An 18,474-nucleotide genomic window follows, 5' to 3' on the forward strand; every position below is an offset into this window, starting at 1 on the left:
GTCCCCAGCACATAGTCGGCCTTCCTCGTAGCCCACTGGGAAAAGCAGAGGGCTTCTGGCTGGGGATGGGGGCTCAGAACCGCCAGCAGAGAGTGGGCCAGGCCTGAGGGTCAAGCTCAGGGTCAGCAGAGGCCCTTCCAGGTGCCCCTCACGGTCCTGACCACTGCTGCCATGCAGGACTGTGGGTAGCCAACAGGTGACTGTCCACACTGACTGTCCACCTCTGCCTCTGTACTGGTCCCAGGGGGGTCACCCTAGCACCAAGAGATCCCCTGTCTTCCCAGAAGGAAGAGCCCGCTCGGCTGCCCTGCGGCTCACCACCACGCTCCACAGGAGGCCCTGGCCAGGCCTGCCCTCCGCAGGTGTCACCCGCCCTGGCCTTGTGGCCCTCCAAGTTGACCACCCTGGTGCCCGTGCCACAGCCCCGCGTCCCTGAGGCTGGGGACCAACCTGCAGTGGGAGCACCACCAGTGCCACGCCAATCATGATGACCACCAGGAACTGGGACGGCCAGATCTTGGGCGTCACATCGCCGTAGCCCACCGTGGAGAAGGTGACGATGCAGAAGTAGAAGGAGGTGAGCAGGTTCAGGTTCTCGCCAGCTCGCTCCAGGTGCTGGATGCCACAGGTCCTGGTGGACGGGCGCTGCTGGGCCACCAAGGGCTGGGCTCCAGCCTGGGTACCCTGGGCTCTGGTGGACCCCGTCTCCTGCTGCTGAGTCTGAGTCTCAGTCTGGGGCACAGCTCAGCACTCTTGGGCTCCCAGACCACCCATCTGTCCCCAGCCCTGCTGAAGCGTCTCCCAGCCTGCCACGGGTGGGCACTCTTGATCCCTCTAGGCCCTGGATGGCCCCTGAACCAGCCCTGGCATCACCTTGGTTCAAATCTGACCCCCTTCCTGCCCAACAGCTCTTCCCAGGCCCAGGAGCCCACAGGGAGCAGGAGTGTGGAGCTGGGGCCTCCTGTGTGGACTGGGGCTGGGTAGGACCCTCGACATGAGGGGTTGCTTCCTAGGCCCTTCCCTGCACAGAGCTGGACACCTCCTTCCTATGCTCAACTGAGGGTCGATTGGGCAGGGCCTGGGGTCACTCCCTGGTCCCACGATGTTGACACAGCCGGTGCTCAGGGCCCCTGGGGTGGACAGCTGGGTGACACGGGGCTGCTGGGAGGAGACTCACCCTGAGTCACCCTAGACTCTGTAGCCTTGGACATCTGTTCCAGATCCTCTGAGGTCTGTGTGTTGTGGGTGGGGTGCGGGGGAGGGAGGGCAGAGAGCACAGGGCACCCTCTGCCCAGGGCCTGGGGGATAGGAAGTGGTAACAGGGCCGCTCCAGGATCCATAACAGGGTCAGAGCATAGGTGGGTGCAGGAGGTCAGCAAATCTACCCAAGTGGCTGGAGGCTCAGTTCCAGGAGAACCTCCAAGCCCCTGCCCTGGCCTGGCCTCTGCTCTCAGGGTGGCCTCAGGCCAAAGGCCCCATCCCACTTGAGGGCTAGTCCCAGCTTCAGAGCCCAAGGCATGGACCAGGAAGCCGGATCCCAGAGTCCTGGGCCTTGGGGGAGCTGGACTTAGGGGTTTGCTCATGGGGACATGGGCTCAGGGCTACTCCTGGACCTCCGTGCCAGCCAGCTAAGCCACCCCCTGCCCAGCCAGCTCTGTCTCCTGCCCCAGACCTTGACCCCAGAGCCTGGCTCTGTGCCCTGAGCTGTCACTGCCTCTCTGCCCAGGAGCACACTGTCCCCGGCTGTTGGGTGGCCCTCAATGCCCAAGGCTCACCCCGTGAACACGAGGCACAGCAGGGTGCAGAAGAGGATCAGGACCTGGTTGAACATGGCCGACTGGGTCCTCAGGATGGCACGGTGGAAGTCGTTCTGTGGAGGATGTGGCCTTCAGTGGTCAAGGCTCGGTCCCCCGCCAGAGCAGATAAGCAAGAAGCAGGCTGCAAAGCCAGTGGCCTGGCCACACCTCCCCTGGGCGAGGGCCACAGGGCAGCCTGGACTTGGGCAGGCCACTGACCTCGCTTCCTCTCTCAGGAGCACCCCCGCCCCCCTGTGCCCCGGGAGGGCTGAGGCCTGTAGGAGGCTCGATGGACCGGGCATTTCAACTTCACTGTACCATTAAGTCAGACCTGGGGTTGTGAGTCTGGGGGCCTGGCGGCGGGGGCAGGCCTGGGGGCACAGAGGCTGACCTCCCTAGATCTCAGCAGGCTGCCTGCAGCCCAGTTTTCTCGTGGGCCCAGAGCTCATGGTCTTGGTTCTCACAGTCTTGGTTCCCGTGTTCCCTGTGCCCGTGACCCAGGATTGGTGGCTGGTCTCCCGTAGGCCTGCTTGCTACTGCCCATGGCTCCATCTCCTCCCCAGCCCTTTCCCAGGTCAGGAGAAGCTCTCTTCCCAGACATTGACTGGGGCAGGTCACCGTGACAGACGTTCCTGTTGGTCACATGGCCTCCTGGCTGGCAGCCTGGTGGCCCTGGGGCTGGGTATGGCAAGTTGCCTCTGCAGGTGGGCAGGGGTCTGGCTCTTGCTTACGATCATATTCTCCAGTGCGTGCTTGGCCAGCCAGCAGTTGAGGAACACCGGGATGAACAGGTTCCGCAGCGGTGGCCAGAAGATCTGTGGGGAGACAGTGGGGCTGGGGAGGGAGAGGGCAGGACTGGAGGCCCCTGGGGTGGTGGGTGGGAGCTGGGGAGGCCCCTGGGGGAGGTGGGTGGGAGCTGGGGAGGCCCCTGGGGGAGGTGGGTGGGAGCTGGGGAGGCCCCTGGGGGAGGTGGGTGGGGGCTGGGGAGGCCCCTGGGTGAGGGGTGGGGTTGGGGCTCACCCACCGTGATGATGAAGGGCAGTGTGTTGACCATCTCTAGGATGAAGGACACTCGGATGATCTGCTCCCAGATGTTGCCCTGGGGGTCAAAGGGGGCTTCAGAGCTGGTGCAGGGAGGACAGAGGACAGGGACCGTGCAAAGGCAGCCTGGGAGGTCAGGGAGTGGTGCTGGGGGCAGGAGTGAGGAGGAGGCAGGATGGTGGGGACCTACTTTGTAGCTGAGGTAGATGAGGAGCATGGTCTCCAGGAAGCTTATTGTGGCCACGATGACCTAAGAGGAGAGAGGGACAAGGAGCAGACCTGGGTCTGGGGTCTGAGGCAGGGCCAGGCCACGTGGGTCTCTGGGCGAGCCCCCTTTGTGTGTACGTGCGCACAAGGCTATGGGCTTTGGACAGGTTCCTGACCAGGGGGCAGCCTGAGGGGCAGGGACCATGGAGAGCAGTCATGCTGCTGCCCCAGGAGGTGGAGGTGGGCCATGAGGGCCACGTGGGGGGCTCTGAGATGGTGGGACAGGGCAGGGCTTGCTGGCACTCTGCCAGGGAGGGGCTGGGCTGGGTGGAGCCTCCTCCAGACACAGCCTCTCTGAGCCTGTGAAGTGGGGCCTGAGGCCCTCTCTGGGGGAGGCCAAGCATCCAGTCATGAGCCAGTGCCACCACCCAGAGACCTGAGCAGTGGCAGGGCTGGGGAGACCCCCCCAAGAGCTGGCCTGGGCCACCTACCCTCACTTGCATCCCCTAGGGAGACAGCAAGCTTGAGGGGTCAGCAGGAGGGAGCGGTTCCCACAAGAAACGGAGGGGGGTGCGCCCCAGCAGTCCTTGGGTGTGTCCTAAGTGCTCCCTGAGCCCAGCTCCATTCTGGAGCCCATCAGGCCTGGGTCCCCTGCTCACTGGGCCTGGGTGTGTCCTAAGTGCTCCCCAAGCCCGGCTCCTGTAACGGCTGTCCTCTACTGTGGGGAGAGGAGCAGGTGGGGCACTCTCACCTGAATCGCCCACAGAGCCATCTTCCTCTCCACCCACAGGATTGGGGCCCTGGGGAGAGAAGGGAGATGAGCCTCGGGCAGGGTGCAGCACACAGGGGCCACAGCCATCAGTGTCCCCCTTGCCCCTGGGCCCAGCCCAGACAGGCTCAGGAAGAACATCTCAGAGGCAGTGGGGGCCACACAGCCAGAGGCAGAGACTAGCTGGGGGACCACGTTGTCCCCCTCTGAAGGGGACATCCCAGCACTGATCCCAGCCAGGGTCTAGAGGGCAGCTGAATGTGTCTACAGGGACCCTGGGCAGCATTCAGGCTGAGGCTGGCCATTGCCCTCAGAGGCTAGGCAGTGTGGACTCCATCCACACTCACCACGTGCACCCCATGTCCCCTGACCCTGGCAAACAGGAGCAGCAGGAACTCACCAGTTGATCTCAGAGGAGGAGCCATTGAAGGTGTACTTCTGCTTCACACAGCCCCAGCTGCGGATAGACAGAGAGCTGGCCTGGCCACGGGCCCTCCGGGCCAACCCCAAGGCCCTCCTAGGGCTGCCATGGGCTCAGGGTACATGGGAAGGGGACCCAGCCCCATGTACTGAGGGGTGCCAGAGCTCTAGAATTTTGGCAGAGACCCTGCAGGGATGACGGGTGGTCTCTGCTGGACAGACCACACCCTCACCTGGGATCTGGGCTGACAGTGAGACTCCGGCAGGAGATAGCCAGGGACTCTGCATTGTCACACACTCCCTGGAAGGTCCCACACAGCCAGAGGCAGAACCAGGGGGCCCTCCAGGCCTCCTGAGGCCAAGCCGCCTCAAATAAGGCTGGATGAGGCTCAGTGGGGACAAGGCTCCTGCCCCAAGGGGCTGGCGCAGCAGTGCAGGGCCCTAAGCCACTCTGGAGGACAAGTGTGTCCCAGCCACCTGGGATCAGCTGGCTGGCGGGTGGCAGGGCACAGTTGGCTGGCAGGGCACAGCTTGCATGCCAGTTCGCTGCTTCTGAGCCTATGAGAGGGGACCCCCGCCTCTTTCCTGACCTACTTCCCTCCAGAAACTCACCAGGGTGGATGCAGACTCAAGGCCATCCATTGTCCACCACTCCCCTACCTCCGGCCCTCTCTCCCAACATCTGCCCGCCTGTCTCTCGTCAGCATCCATCCCTTTATCCACCCACTCACGTTCTCACCTGGGATCCACCCGGGCGTCTGCCCCAGCCACCCTCTTACCTCTGTCCACCCACCCACCTTCCATCTATCCAGCCATCTACCCCGCCATCATCTGCCCATCCATCCAGACATCAACCCATGACCTCCTCACCGTCTGTCTGCCTGCCCACCACCCACTCACCCTTCTCCCACCACCACCCACGTGCCAGGCGCTGTGCTAGGGATGGGTGATGAACACCACACACTGGGCCCTCTGGGGAAGGGGACCAGAGGCCCAGGAGCTTCCAGGACTTGGAGAAGGTGAGGTGGACCCAGAAAGGTGGTTGAGAGTCAGTCAGAACCCCTGTTGCTCCACCTCAACTGCTGTGGTGGGTTCTGCCCGCCCCCCTGCCCGGACAACCACAGGGGTTTGTTCTCAGCTATGGGTGAGGGTCTCTGGCCTGGGGATGCCAACTCCTATTAAATAGTGGGTGACAGATGAAAAGGAAGGTGAAGAGCAGATCTGTACACAGACGGCCTCCAGGGCCGGCTCCTTCCCGGCTCAGCTTCCAAGACCCCAGCAGTTAGGGACACCTACACTGAGGAGCCTGAGAGGACCCAGAGCCAGTGACCAAGGGGAGGCGGTCTCCAAGGACATTATTCAAGACAATCCGGCACTGAGGGCTGCTGGGCCAACCCAGAAATGAGACAGAGCCTGACCCAAGCATCCCTAAGCAGAGACCCAGCAGCTTCCAGGGAAGAAAATGACGCGCCCCACAAGGATCGGGGCTGGGACTCAGCAGCAGGGGGGAGCAGGAGGACCACACAGAAACTTCCAGAGAAGTTCCCCCCATTCCTCGAAAGGCTCCTGCAGTCTGCAGGTGACTCTTCCTCAACATGGCCAGAATACGCCTGCCCTGACAGTGAAGGAGTGACCCAGGAAGAGGACGCCGTGGGCCAGAAGGGTCAGGTGGAGCCTCAGAGAGGGGCCAAAGCCCTAGCCAGTTTGCATACTGCTGCAGGGGGCTCCCCCAGAGGCTGGGACTCTCCTGGAGTGAGCGTGAAGACCCCCTCTCATGCAGGGGGCACCTGGACCTTCTGGGTCTACGGGCAGCCACACATGCAGCTCCAGCATGGGCTCCCCTCTCTGAGCTTGGGCAGCGTACTGGGCATGGCTTTGACTGGGCACGGGGCTTCCTAGAGGCCAGGCGGGGTGCTGGGTGCAGTCCCCCCAGGGCCCAGGCAGTCAGGTCCAGCCCAGGGCCCAGGACCCCTTCTTCCTCCAGCCCCACGGGTCACACCCACCATCCGATGCCCAGGGCCGGGTTGTCCAGCAGGACCCGGATGATGTAGAGCAGGCAGGTGAGGAGCTTCAGGGAGAAGTTGAACAGCCGGATCCTCAGGCCTGGGGGAGGCAGACGTCAGGAAGGCCCGCAGCCCCCTCCAATAGCTCCACCCCGGAGGCCCCACCCGGGCCCCTTCAGGAGGCACCATGTGCCCACTGCACAGAAGTGGAGTCAGGACCCAGGGGGCATCCTGAGGCTGCCCCTCCGTGGCTGGGGGGGCCTGGAGCCCACACACATAAACTCCGAGCCCCTCTCTGACTCCCTGGGAGGTCCAGGATGGCCAGTCTTGAAGCTGGGAAGGAGTCAGCAGGGGCCTGCATGGAGGAGGCCTAGCCCAGCCCCATCTGGTGTCCAGCAGATGGGGCAGTGTCCCCACAAATCCCACACGGCTCCCAAGAGATGTGCGACTCTTAGGCAGAGGGAATGCCCCCAGCGCCCACTGCTCAACGACACAGCCCCAGCCACACTGGCTTCCTCTGGGGCCCCTCCCCTCCTGCCTGGGAGCGCCCAGCCCCCACTCACTGGATCTTTGGTTTTTGATGAAGAACAGTTTGAGCCGCTCCTTGAATGTGTTCTCATTCACGTAGAACTCCACCTGGACCCTGGGGCAGGAGAGGGGACGGGTGGCAGCCAGCGGGAGCCTGGCAGAGAGGCAGCCCCAAGCCCCACTGACTTGTCCCCAGCTGCAGGACTGAGAGGCATGCCCACCTTGGACCCAGGAAGCCACCTATCACAGCCTTCCCTGTGCCTCCCCCAGCACACAAGGGCCACAAGCCACTGCCTGCTCAGCGTCCAGGGCCCGTGGGCCCCAAGGAGGCTCAGGCTATGGCACCCACTGGGCTTTGGGCACACAGAGCTCAAAACACACCCCAGGACCTATACGGAGTACCCAGAAGCTGACGGCCATTCATGATCTGGTGGCCTCTGGTGGCTGGGTTCTAAGACCACCGCTCAAAGTAGCGTGAAACTCAGGCAGTCGGGCCAGGAGGGCTGACAGGCAGCAGTCAGGCCTGAGCTGTCCTGCAGGCCAGCAGCAAAACCCCCTAGCACAGGCCCCTTGCCTTGGGCTCCCCTGCAGCCCCTGGCCATTGGTCCCCAGGCCCCCGTCACTTACACACATGACTGTCTATGGGCCCGTCTCCAAGCCCTCTGCCCAGCATGGGCTCTCTACAGTCCTGAGAACAGACCACAGTGGACCCAGTGGGAGTGGCCTGAGGGTGCCAGAGGGTGCTAGCACATGGCCCACCCACTGCTGGCCCCATCTGGTCTCTGGGAGTAACATGGAGTCTGATGCGACAGCTACTGCCCGGCTCTCTGTGCCCAGCTCTGCTGGAGTTCGCGCCCTGTTGGGGCTCCATGTCCCACCGAGGTGAACCGCCAACAGTCACTCCAAGGATGACGAGCCGGGCTTCCTGCAGCTGGGGTGGGGATGGCCTGTCCCCCAGCGGCCATGCCCCTGTGGTGCTGGGCACCGACCTCCCTCAGCATGACCTTGGGCGTCCTCCATCACAGGCTGAGTCCCTCTCTGCTCCAGAGCAGGGTCAGGTGGGGCGACTGCGTGTGGGTGGGATGATGGTGTATGTGGGGCACACAGTCCCCACCTCGGCACAGAGCAGGGTCACGACCTGGGAGGGCAGCGGGGCGGAGGGCCCACGGGCAGAGTCCTGCTGCGTGGAGGAGGTCACCAGCAGCCCCAGTGGAGGCGAGGCCAGTGCAGGCCCAGGTCCCTGTGCCCACCTCTCCCCACTCCCCATCATCAACCATGGGCAGGGGCCTCTCCCGGTGGCTGGACCATGAAAGCTCTCCTCTGAATGGGTGTGGGCTCTGTGGAGGCAGCTGGAGAGTCTGAAGTCACGGCCTGGCCCGGGCATGCTGCCCCCACGTCCTGAGAGGCGTTTGAGACGGGCGAAAGGACGGGGGCTGAAACCCACTATGGTATTCAGAGGTGGGCCTTGGGACGCGGTCAGCAGCCTGGAGCCCAGGAGGGAGTCCTGGTGGCCTCACAGGAGGAAGAGGCAGACAGCGGGAGACAGACACGTGGGTGCACCCGCGCCAGGCCTTGCTCTGACTGCAGGCTCTGCCAGCAAGAAGCTATCACCAGATGCGGCCCCAGGACCATGGAGCAGACCATGAGCCAAATAAGCCCCTTTCCTTTACTATGCATCAGTCTGCAGTCCGTTGCTGGCAACAGAGACCGACTGCACCCTCCCGATGTGGACCTGACCCTGCTCGATCTGACCTCCTCCCCTCCCCCAGATGGGCTGGGACCCAGGTACTTTCTACCTCCTCCAAAGCTGTCCCCCCACCCTCCGTGCAGCCGAGAGCCCCCAGCTCCCGGTCTACCCTGTGCCGTCTGCCTGGTCTCACTGGACAGCTGGACACCATTTCATGGGACATTACTGCTTGTCCACCTGCCCTGCCTGCTTCCCTAAGGCTCACCTCTGACCTCCCACCATCAGGCCCAAGAGGCCCACCCAGCCTGCCCTCCTTGGGTGGACGCCTTGCCCACCACAGCTCAGGGGTCCTCTAAGCTCTGGGCACCCCAACCCCACTCTTGGCTCCCTGTCTTCTGCCCTCCAGGCTCTTTCTCTGCCTCTCTGGCGTGTCCTGGCCCCTGGGGCTGGCTCTGCTCCGGCTTCTGCCTTCAGCTCCCCCAGGTTCTGAGCTCCCCAAACGCAGCTGCCTACAAAGACCACAAAGCCACTGCTCCGTCCCACAGTCAGGGAATGGAGAAGCCCACCCGTGCTCGTGCTGGCCTGCCTGCGGCTTCCAGGCAGCAGTGTCCCTGCTTGGGCACCGGTGGGGGGGTCAGGCCTGCTGACCATAGCTGGTCACACCCTGGCCTCTGGTTCCAATACCCCATGAATAGAACACAGGGCCACCCCTCAGGGGGTGAGTGCCCGGTCAGCTGTGGACATCCGTCTAGGCAGCCCCCAGGGCTCTGGGTGGGCAGCACCCACCTATGGGGGAAAGGGGTTCTCCATGAGGAGCCAGAGAAACCCTTGGGACCTGGCAGCAGAATTGGAGCCCTGCAATGCCAGAGAAATTAATGATGCTTGGCTTTTGATTTGTGATGAGCTGTGGCTGCCACTCCTGACCCCACCACAAACAGTAGACCCTCCAAGGGCCAGGGGCAGCCCTGGGGAGGGAGCCTGGCTGGGGTTGTGGGCCACCTCCTCCTACAACGGGCACTCGCTGGCTTGTTCTGAGCTCCTGGGGTCACAGCCTGCAGTCGGGGGCCCAGGCTGCTGGAAAGCCAGACCTGGCCACTCCTCACCTGCCCTCCTGGCTTCCTCTCCTCCTCCCCAGAGAGTGGGAACAATGGCAGGAACTGCCTCCCACACTGTGCGAGGGCGCCTGGCAGCCAAGGTGCCGTGTCAGTGAAGTGAAAATCAGCCTCTGTGCTGTGTCCCCGCTTCTTCTGGATGTGCGCCCAGAGGGAGGTGCACCCAGGGGAGGTGCTCCCGGGGGGGTGATCCCAGAGGGAGTGTGCCCAGAGGGGGGTGCGCCCAGAGGGAGATGAGCCCACAGCGGGGTGAGCCCAGAGGGAGGTGAGCCCAGTGGGAGGTGCACCCAGAGGGAGGGGTGCATCTAGATGGGGGGTGACCCCAGGGGGGGGTGCACCCAGAGGGGGGTGTGCCCAGAGAGGGGGGTGCGCCCAGAGGGGGGTGCGCGGGGGCTGGGGGGTACTCCCAGAGGGAGGTGCTCCCAGTGGGAGGTGAGCCCAGAGGGGGGTGCGCCCAGAGTGAGGTGAGCCCAGAAGGGGGTGCGCCCGGGCCTGTGCCGTCACTCTGACGGTGCCCACATAGGCAGCTGGGAAACCCAGCGCTATCTGAGACGACTCAGGCTCCAGGCTGCCCATTTGTGGGCTTGGCTCCATATAGCACTGGCCATGCCCACTGACCTGGGTGAGACCCAGGCCCAGCTCGGCCTTGAGCCTGGAAGAGCAGCACACCGCCAGCCCAGCCCTGGGGAGGTCAGTGTGGCCCTGGCCCTGTGGAGTGGACAGCTGTGTGGGAGCTGGCAGGCAGGCTGCCTGGGGTCAGGCTCGTCCTGCGCAGTGCCCCACAGCAGCACAGAGGGCTGGCCCTGGCGGGAAGAGACACCCAGGTGCCCCCGTGCCTGATACCAGTGGGGGCCTCAGCAGCAGCCCTGACTGTGACTTGCCGCCCACCCCTCCTGGAAACTCCCGGCAACTCTGGGTCTGGCCAGCAAGATGGGGTAGGCACCTAAGCTCCCCTAGTTCCTCACCCACGGTCCCAGGCTAGCTCCACAGGTCCGCCTGCTGTCCCAGGTTAGTTCACTGCCAGGCACTGTCACACCCCAGCCCCACAGAGCCTGAGGCGGGGTGGGGGGCCTCATGGTCATCCTTCCTCAGTGCTCAGAGGGGCCCCTGCCTACCCTGGCCTGGGCCCTGCAAGCCCAAGCTGGGAAACAGGGTTGGGGTTGGAGGAGAGTCCAAAATGGCCAGGGAGGGTGGTCAGGGGCTTCCTAAACTAACAGATGACCTGGCCTGTTCCTCCAACCAGTCTGCTGTCCTGGAATCTGCAGGGTCTTTGTTCTGGTCTTGGGCCTCCCAGGGCCTAGGGACACTCCTCTGACCAAGGCCAGCTGGGCAGTGGTGTGGGCCACAGCCTCGGGCAGCTGCACAGGGTCATACCCCACAGGGCTGAGGCCCAGCTCCCAGGGCCTCCACCAGCCTGCGGGGGCGTGGGAGAGCTTGGGGCAGCGGGCCAGCCTCCATCTCACGCCTGTTATCTGTGGTGCACAGGGTGCAAGGCTGCAAGGCTGGGGGACAGGCCAGGGTCAAGGCTGTAGCCCTCAACCCCGCGGGAGGTACCAGGCGAGAGCCACAGCAGCAGGTGGTTACTGCTGCCAGTGACGCTGGTTAATGGAACTGTTAATGACAGGCCCCACTGGGAGGCAGACCAGGTCAGGGAAGGAGGGCTTTCCCAGGGACTGCGCTGACTCCTACCTTCATGGGACCTCAGCCTCAGCTGGAGCCACAAGTGCAGCCGTGGAGCCCCTGGCCCCAGCCTGGGCTGTGGCAGGAAGGGCACCCCTTCTGCAAGCCACCTGGCTCCTGGGGACCTCGACCTGCACAGGCAGCTAAGGGGGCTAAGACCAGGCACGGGGTCATCCTCACGCCTGCCCTGTAGGGCACCATGGCAGGTCCCATTCTGGCACCAGGTTGCCCCTGAGAGCCTGGCCTCCTCAGCAAGGGACCACCCCCACCCCTGTGCTGGCTAGACATGACCCTGCCCAGCTGCAGGGCCAGGGGCCTGGCAGAGTGTATTTTCCCATGGGGACTGGTCTGCCCGGGTGTGAGGACACATCTGTCCCCAAAAGCTCCCTCCCCTACAAAGCACTTACTGAGAGAGGGAGGACTCCAGGCTGAAATCCTCCACGTGGGGCCTGGGGACACAGCAGACTCATCAGCGCAGAAGGCAGGTGGACAGAGGGCTGGGCTCCAGGTAAGGTCCGGGGGCAGTGGGGCATGCCCATGCCACACACCCTGCCTGCAGAGCCCCAGCACACGGCCAGGTGCCAGGGCAGGCGACCCAGCATGCAGGGTGGGGCAGGGTGGCAGCCAGGCCACCTCTGTACACTCACCTCTGTGCCAGGAAACAGCACAGCCCACCAGGGAGGCCAGAACATGCAACCCCCTGCGCTGGGCCCATTGGGGTGCCAACCACGAGGACAGTGTGGCCTGCCTTCAGCCGACACACACCTGGGAGCCACTGCTGTGCCCTGCCCAGCGCTAAGCATGCCCAGGCCCAGCAGCCCCAGGAACAGCCCTGTCAGAAGCACTTCACCCCAGGAAGCTGAGGGCAGCAGCAGCAGCCGGAGCCCAGGGTGGTGCAGGGGCCTGCGGGGTTTGCTGCAAGGTGCCCGACTCCTCTTCCACTCCCTGCCACCCAGAGACCTGGGGCTTGGCCGGCCAGTGCTGCCCCTTGGCTTCCTTGACTGGGCCGGCTGGGACTGGGGGTTGACAGCTTCTTGGGGGTCAAGGAGTCCCTGCACAGGGCCCAACCTGGGCAGTCTGGCCAGGGTTTTCCCAGACTGGCTGGTGGGAGCTGCCACCAAGTTGTGTGGTCCATATTGGACAGGAGCTCAGGGGCAAAGGCTGGAGGGAGTGGAACTCTACCTTCATGTGGACTGGGCAGTGTGGGGTGCAGGGGGTCTCAGTCTCCCCAGAAAGGACTTCAGGGGAGCCTCTTTTAATCTTCAAAGCAACCACTTTCCAGAAAAGGAAACCAAGGTTCAGAGCAGTCTGCTGCCTTCCCAAGGCCTCACAGAGGAGGAGCGGGGAGCCAGGCTGCCCAGCTGTCAGCACCCCTGCGGTGGCCTGGGCTGTACCCTGTGGTGGGCAGGCTCCCTCCTGGTGCGCCAGCCCTACCACCTTCTGCTCTCTTGTCCTGGCAAGGTGGAGACTGGACCCACCCTGGGAGGGCCAAGGTCCTGGCTGAGGTGGCTGTGGGTTGACAGCTCCACACAGTACAGGGGAGCCCAGACTTAACTGGTCCGAAGGCTCGGAGTGACCAGGAGTGCCAACAGGTTCTGTGCTGTGTTGGCTGGGGTCCCTCTCACTGGCTCCAGCACAGCCCAAAGTCGGCAGCTGGGGCCAGGCTGCACCAGGGTCTGCAGGAGACCAGCTGTGACTGGTCATAGGAGGACCAGGAGTGGGTGCTGTCCAGCTGGGTCCCCTCCTCACCCAGCCCTGCCCAGCTGCCTCCTCCTCCTCCTGGCTATAACCTGGATAGAGGTCTGCTGCCCACTGCCCACAGGGCCCCTGTGCTCTGCCTGAGAGCCCGGTCCTGAGTGTCCAGGGCAGGCCCTACCCACATAATGTCCCCTGGCCTGCCAAGCAAACAGGTCAAGGAGCCCAGGTCCCATAGGAAGGACAAGGGCCTGTGAGCAAAGGGACAGGGGCTGTTTGGGCCCAGGCAGAGCTGGCTGAGGACTGGAGCTGGTGACGTTGAGGTGGGCCATCTAGGCTGACCCCACCAGCGGGGCTGTGTGGGGAGGGAGGGAGGGAGGAAGAGGCCCGGAAGGGAATCTGGATTCCCATCCAGAACACCTAAGCCCAAGATGGCCCAGCAGGACCTGTCCCAGCAACTAGCGACCTTGGCCCCACCCAGGGCCTGTCAGCCACCCAAGCACGGCCTCCCTAGCCCTCCCTCTGCTCACAGTGGGTCAACACACCTGCGCAACAGCCTGAAGGCCCCCTCCACCCAGAGCCCAGGGGGGGGTCCAGGGAAAAGCCCCGATGAGGAGGGGCCAGGCCTAGAAGGGGCAGGCTCAGGGTCCAGGCCAGTGAGGCAGCTTCTCCAGGAGCCCCACTGCGTTGGTGGGAGCAAGTGTCTGGGTGTCCTCTTCCCTCTGCCCTGAGTTCCATGAGGTGCTTCAAGGGAGAGGGGCTCCCTGATCAACTGAGTGCACATGGGAGCACTGAGGTCTCAGGTCTCAGCAGGGTCCGGCAAAGGAAACCAGTTAATCTGGACTGTTTTGTTTCCCCCAAATTTACATGTTGAGCCCTGACCCCCACAAGGCAGCAGGGGACTCTATTTGGAGACAAGGTCTTCACAAAGGTTGAAACGGGTCACATGGTAGGCCCTAATCCAGGAGGACTAGCACCCTGCAGAGAGATCAGGACAGACACACACAGAGGGATGGCCACGTGGCCCTGGCGCCTGTGAGCCGGCAGGGCCTCAGGAACCAGCCTGCCCACATCCTGATCATGTACACAGCCTCTAAAACTATGAGAAAACTCACTTCTGTGGCTTAAGCCCCCCAGTCAGTGGCCGTCCCACCCAGTCATGCACCAGTTAAGGCTGGAAGCCGCATCTATGAGGGACCCCTCCCCCAATGTTTGGTCATGGTCAACGATAAACCAGCCCAGCCTGGGTCAGCAGATCAGCACGCTCTAGGGGAGAGGAAGTAACAGGGTAAGGGTGGGCGGATATAGTGTGGGGGCTCCTGAAGACGAGCTGTCCTGACAGCGGCCACCACAGGGGCCCTGCGGAGGGGGTGAGCACCAGAGAGGGGCTCTGGGCGGAGGCTTGGTGTGTGCAGAGCTGGAGAGCTCAAAGACCATAAGGAAGACCAGCATGGTGGACAGCAGGACACACGGAGCTGAGAGGGACAGGGTGCTGCGTAGGATGGGGCAGAACCAGGCTCCTGGAGGGGTGCTGGCTGCTGTGAGCATCTGGACCTGCAGGGCAGGAGGTGTTGGGCAGGGCAGGGGCTCTGTCCACTGTGGCCAGGCTTCGACAGACTGGGGCACCACAAACCCTGGAGTTCTGGACCACAGAGTACAGGGCCACGTGGGAGCCTGAGGTCCTGCCCTGTGGAGGCGCTAGCCGATGACAGCCAGGGACAGAGGACTGGGGCTGGGGGGGATCAGAGGAGGAGTGGAGGTGTCAGGCTGTGTGACCAGAGCTAGCCCCGGAGGCGGACACAGACGTGTCCCTGGTGAGACTGTGTACGGAAAGTGAGTGCTCAGCTTCCCAAGGGATCAAAGTGGGGCTGGGGAGGGCTCCCGAGGGTGCTGGCTGGTGGGAAGGTGGTGGGCGGGCAGGGTCCAGGGCTGTCCTGGGGAGTCACCAAGCCAGGGGGAGGCCAAGCTGTGTCCTACTGTGGGGCAGACTCAGCCAGGAGCAGTGGCTGGTTGATCCTAAACAGCCCAGCAGGAAGCGGGCTGAGAGGCCGGAGTGTTGCCTGCCAGGGGGAGGCTCCCGGCCCTCGGCCCTCCTGTACACAGGGGTGGCCATCTCCCAGGGTCTGTCCTCTGTAGGAAGAGCTGCTCTCCAGCTAGGCTCAGAGGGCCTGCCCTCATTGAAGGTCCCATGGGGACAGGAAGGGGTAGGCAGTGGCAGGGACCACTGTGCAGCCCCGTGAGCCTGTCCCTAGCCTGGCCCCTGAGCCAGGGCCTTTGCACGGCACCAGCCCCCAGCCCCCACCCTCGCCCACACTAGGCCCCACCACTGGGCTTTGCACAGAACCCTGGTGTGGAAGTCTGAGGGTCTCTGCAGCCTGCCCCTGAGTCTGCCCCTGTGGGCACTGACAACCAGCTCTCAACCTCTCCTTGACCCTCAGCCCACCCGCTCCCCCTCTACCTAGGACCTTTCTCACACCTGTCCCTGGGACACCCCATCTTTTCCAGGGCTCCTCTTCCTGGCCCCTCCTCCAGGGGTCCTCCCCTTGGCAGGGCTCCAGGTCCCTAAGACTCCTTCTGGGAGCTCAAGACCACAAGGGCCCAGCTCCCCGAACGTCTCAGGCCCAGACTCTCAGTCTGCCCTACTCCTAGGACCCCACAGGGCCTTCCAGGACACTGCCCCCTCAGACCCTTTGCCTGCTCTCTGCTGTCACCATGACTAGTCACCTGTGGCCACAGCCTCTGAGCATCCCACCCTTTGCCTGAGGGAGGGGGACATCTCCCACGGCCTCCCCTCCACTGCCCCCTTTCCTGCTGGGTCCATATGGGCACAGCTGAGGTGTGGCCAGCCTGCCTCCCCATGGCTGTCCCCACCTGAGCCCAGCAACCTTGGTGCTTGGACATGTCCCTCCTGAACCCTGCTGCCTTGGTCCTGAGGACTCAGAGGGGCTGAGGGAGTGGGGGGGGGACAGGTGGGATTCCATAGGGGCCTCAGGACAGGAGTGGGGCTGGGAGACCCCATCTGGGTCCAGGGAGTGAGGTGGGGGATAGAAGGAGCCCTCCTTCATTGGGGCCCTGGGAAAGTGCTAGAAGGAGGGAGGGGCCTCTCACCCCCAAATACCTGGGCAGCTCCTTCTAACCCCCCACCCCTCCCAGATGGGGAAGAGGAGGCAGCAGACCCAGTTCCAGGGACAGCCTGGCTGGGGGACAACACTGCATCTACGAGAGGGCAGTGCATCAGGGGCACATTGGACGTGGGGGCAGACACCTCTGCCCACTGTGGCCAAGTCCCCTGGGGACAGTGGAGACCTCCTTCTGCCTCACTGCCTTCCAGGCAATGGGGAGGACCGAGGCTCCATGGCCCTGGAGATGGCCCAGGCATGCAGGATGGGGCAGCTGCAAGAGCTACAGCCGACAGCTTACTCTGGCAGTCACCCTCCTCCCTGTTCTGGGCTCGCCTGAAATCTACACCAAACTTCCTAAAGCACAAATCTGCCAAGTCCTCCTCTGCTCAGGAGCCTGCCTTGGCTCCCTACTGCCCATCTCCAGAGCAGGCAAGCAGCCTGTGACCAGCACTCAGGGAAGGAGGCTGCAGAGCTGCCAGTGGGGTGCTGGCCTGTCCCAGAGGTGTGACCACTCCCTTCTCCTGCCCTGCAGAAACAGCCTGACAAGACCTGTACTTGAGGTCTTCTGGGGGATAGAGAGGCCAGTGTAAAAGGGCCAGCATTTATGGTCCACTGGTTCATGGGAGACCAAGTACAGGAGTGGGAAAGAGGAAGGTCTTCCTGGGGGAGGTGGCCTGTGGCCCCAGCTCCCATGCTGTGCGGTGGGCTCAGAGGCAGCCTGTGCAGAACCTGCCATCCCTGCAGTCTACCCCTGGCCGGGGCCAGGCTGGCTGTGAGTAGAACTCCTGAGATCACTGGCCCCCACAGCATCCAGGAAGAGGAGGCAGAGGAACCAGCCCCTGGGGCCTTGGCGGGCACTCACACCCTTCCGCCCAAGAGCTGCCCATTAGCAGCCCAAGAGCCTCGGCTGCACACTTAACCTCAACAGTTTCTTCTGGCAAATGGGAATACTGAGGGGCTGCCGAGAAGCAGGCAATGGGTATGTGGGCGGGCAGGCCAGAAGCCTGTGGCCAGGGCCCCTTGGCCTAGCCATCTGTCAGGCCCAGCCTCTGCCAAGCCCCCGTCAGCCATGATATGCACCCCCCAGGCTCTGGCCCTCACTTTCCCTCTGCCTGGAAGACCCCGCCAACTCCTCCTGCTCCTCCCAGAAGGACCAGCACCCCAGGAAGCCCACTCTGCAGCCACGGCCTGGCCTGCACCCCTCTGCCCAGCGCAGGCTCTGTGCCCACGATGTGTGCCCACAGCAGGCCAGGTCTGATTCATCTTCATCCCCCGCAGCACCAGGCATGGCTCTTGGCACAGGCAAGGTGCTGGCCAAGAATCATTGCTGCAGATGACACCTCAGTGTCCTCATCCATGAAATGGGGTGCCATGTCCCACCCTAGCTTGCAGAAGGGATGGGGAGGAACTGGCAATGCCCCAGGGAGGGCCTCCACCACCCTGGCTGCCCCAGGAACCAGGCCAGCAGCTGGCCCTGGGGATGCTCCCAGGGGGCTGCGGGCAGGGGCCTGAGCCCCAGCCGCATCTCAGCCTTCAGAGAACTACAGACCTGCCTGGACTGTCCCTGCTCACCTCCAAACTGGGGACCAACCTCAGGTGGGACAGGGCAGGGACCGCCTGTCACCTGGCACAGAGCCTAAGTCCACATCCACCCCTGCCTTACCCATAGGCCCACTGTACTCAGCCTCTAAGCGGGGTGTCTGGGGTCGGGAGGGGGGGGCACCTGGGTAGAGCTTCCAAGGGCAGCCCGCGGCGGTCCCCTCCCAGGGCTGCGGACAGCGCGGCAGGTGCAGCGGGCTGGCCCCTGCGATGCGAGCGAGATGCAAAGCCCCTCCCGGCGGCGCGCAGCGGGGACCCAGGCCCGCGCCCGCCCCTACCTCTGGCCCACGTCGCTGCCCACGGAGCCCCCGCCGCGGGCCGGCAGCAGCGGGCTGAGCCCGTGCGGCTCCTCAGGGGCCGCGGCGCCGGCCGGGGCGCCCCCCGGGCCCGCCTTGCCCTCGGACGGCGAGCGCGGCAGCTTGGCCCGCGCCATCCTGCGGGAGCGCTCGGCGCGGGAGGCGGCGGCGGGGGCGGCGCCGGGCGCAACCATCACGCGCCGCACCCGCCCCGCGCGCGCCACAGTGGAACGGTCCGGCGGGGGGGGGGGGCAGGACGGGGAGGGCTCCCAGGCTCCGTCCCCACCAGCACGCCCCCAAGGAAGACCCAGTCCCGGGGCTCAGCCTTCCCCAGAAGTGGTGGTGGTGACTGTCCGTGCTGGGAAGGAGGAACCGTGCAGCTGAGACCTGGGCCCTTGGCCAGGTACCTGGGGAACAGGAGTACCGGAGAGGGGAGCTAGGCATCCTGGTGGGTCCTGTGCCCACATCTCGACCCTCCAGGGGTCCTGAAAGCTCAGTCTAATGCCCAGATCGGCCAGC

The 18,474-nt window shown here is 64.2% G+C and overlaps 1 protein-coding gene across 3 annotated transcripts in view; it reads right to left on the reverse strand.

The window, feature by feature from the left end:
- Kcnt1 (potassium sodium-activated channel subfamily T member 1) overlaps window positions 1-18,092 on the reverse strand; it is a 43,394-nt gene extending 25,302 nt beyond the window's left edge. For 2 of the 3 annotated variants that reach the window (XM_058585942.1, XM_058585941.1), the window contains exons 1-10: window positions 17,938-18,092; window positions 6,800-6,879; window positions 6,237-6,336; window positions 4,214-4,270; window positions 3,796-3,844; window positions 3,028-3,087; window positions 2,821-2,895; window positions 2,528-2,611; window positions 1,776-1,870; window positions 451-631 (exon numbers count right to left, since the gene is read on the reverse strand). In XM_058585942.1, the coding sequence (XP_058441925.1) occupies window positions 451-631; window positions 1,776-1,870; window positions 2,528-2,611; window positions 2,821-2,895; window positions 3,028-3,087; window positions 3,796-3,844; window positions 4,214-4,270; window positions 6,237-6,336; window positions 6,800-6,879; window positions 17,938-18,092 (936 nt within the window). Of the gene's footprint in view, window positions 1-450; window positions 632-1,775; window positions 1,871-2,527; window positions 2,612-2,820; window positions 2,896-3,027; window positions 3,088-3,795; window positions 3,845-4,213; window positions 4,271-6,236; window positions 6,337-6,799; window positions 6,880-11,650; window positions 11,693-17,937 lie in introns of all 3 variants that reach the window. The other variant, XM_058585943.1, reaches the window with a different exon arrangement.
- Between the last annotated feature and the right edge of the window lie 382 nt (window positions 18,093-18,474).

Source organism: Marmota monax, unplaced genomic scaffold (genome assembly GCF_021218885.2).
Source record: "Marmota monax isolate L192 unplaced genomic scaffold, Marmota_monax_Labrador192_F-V1.1 WCK01_AAM20220418_F8-fsc00167, whole genome shotgun sequence".
Lineage (NCBI taxonomy): Eukaryota > Metazoa > Chordata > Mammalia > Rodentia > Sciuridae > Marmota > Marmota monax.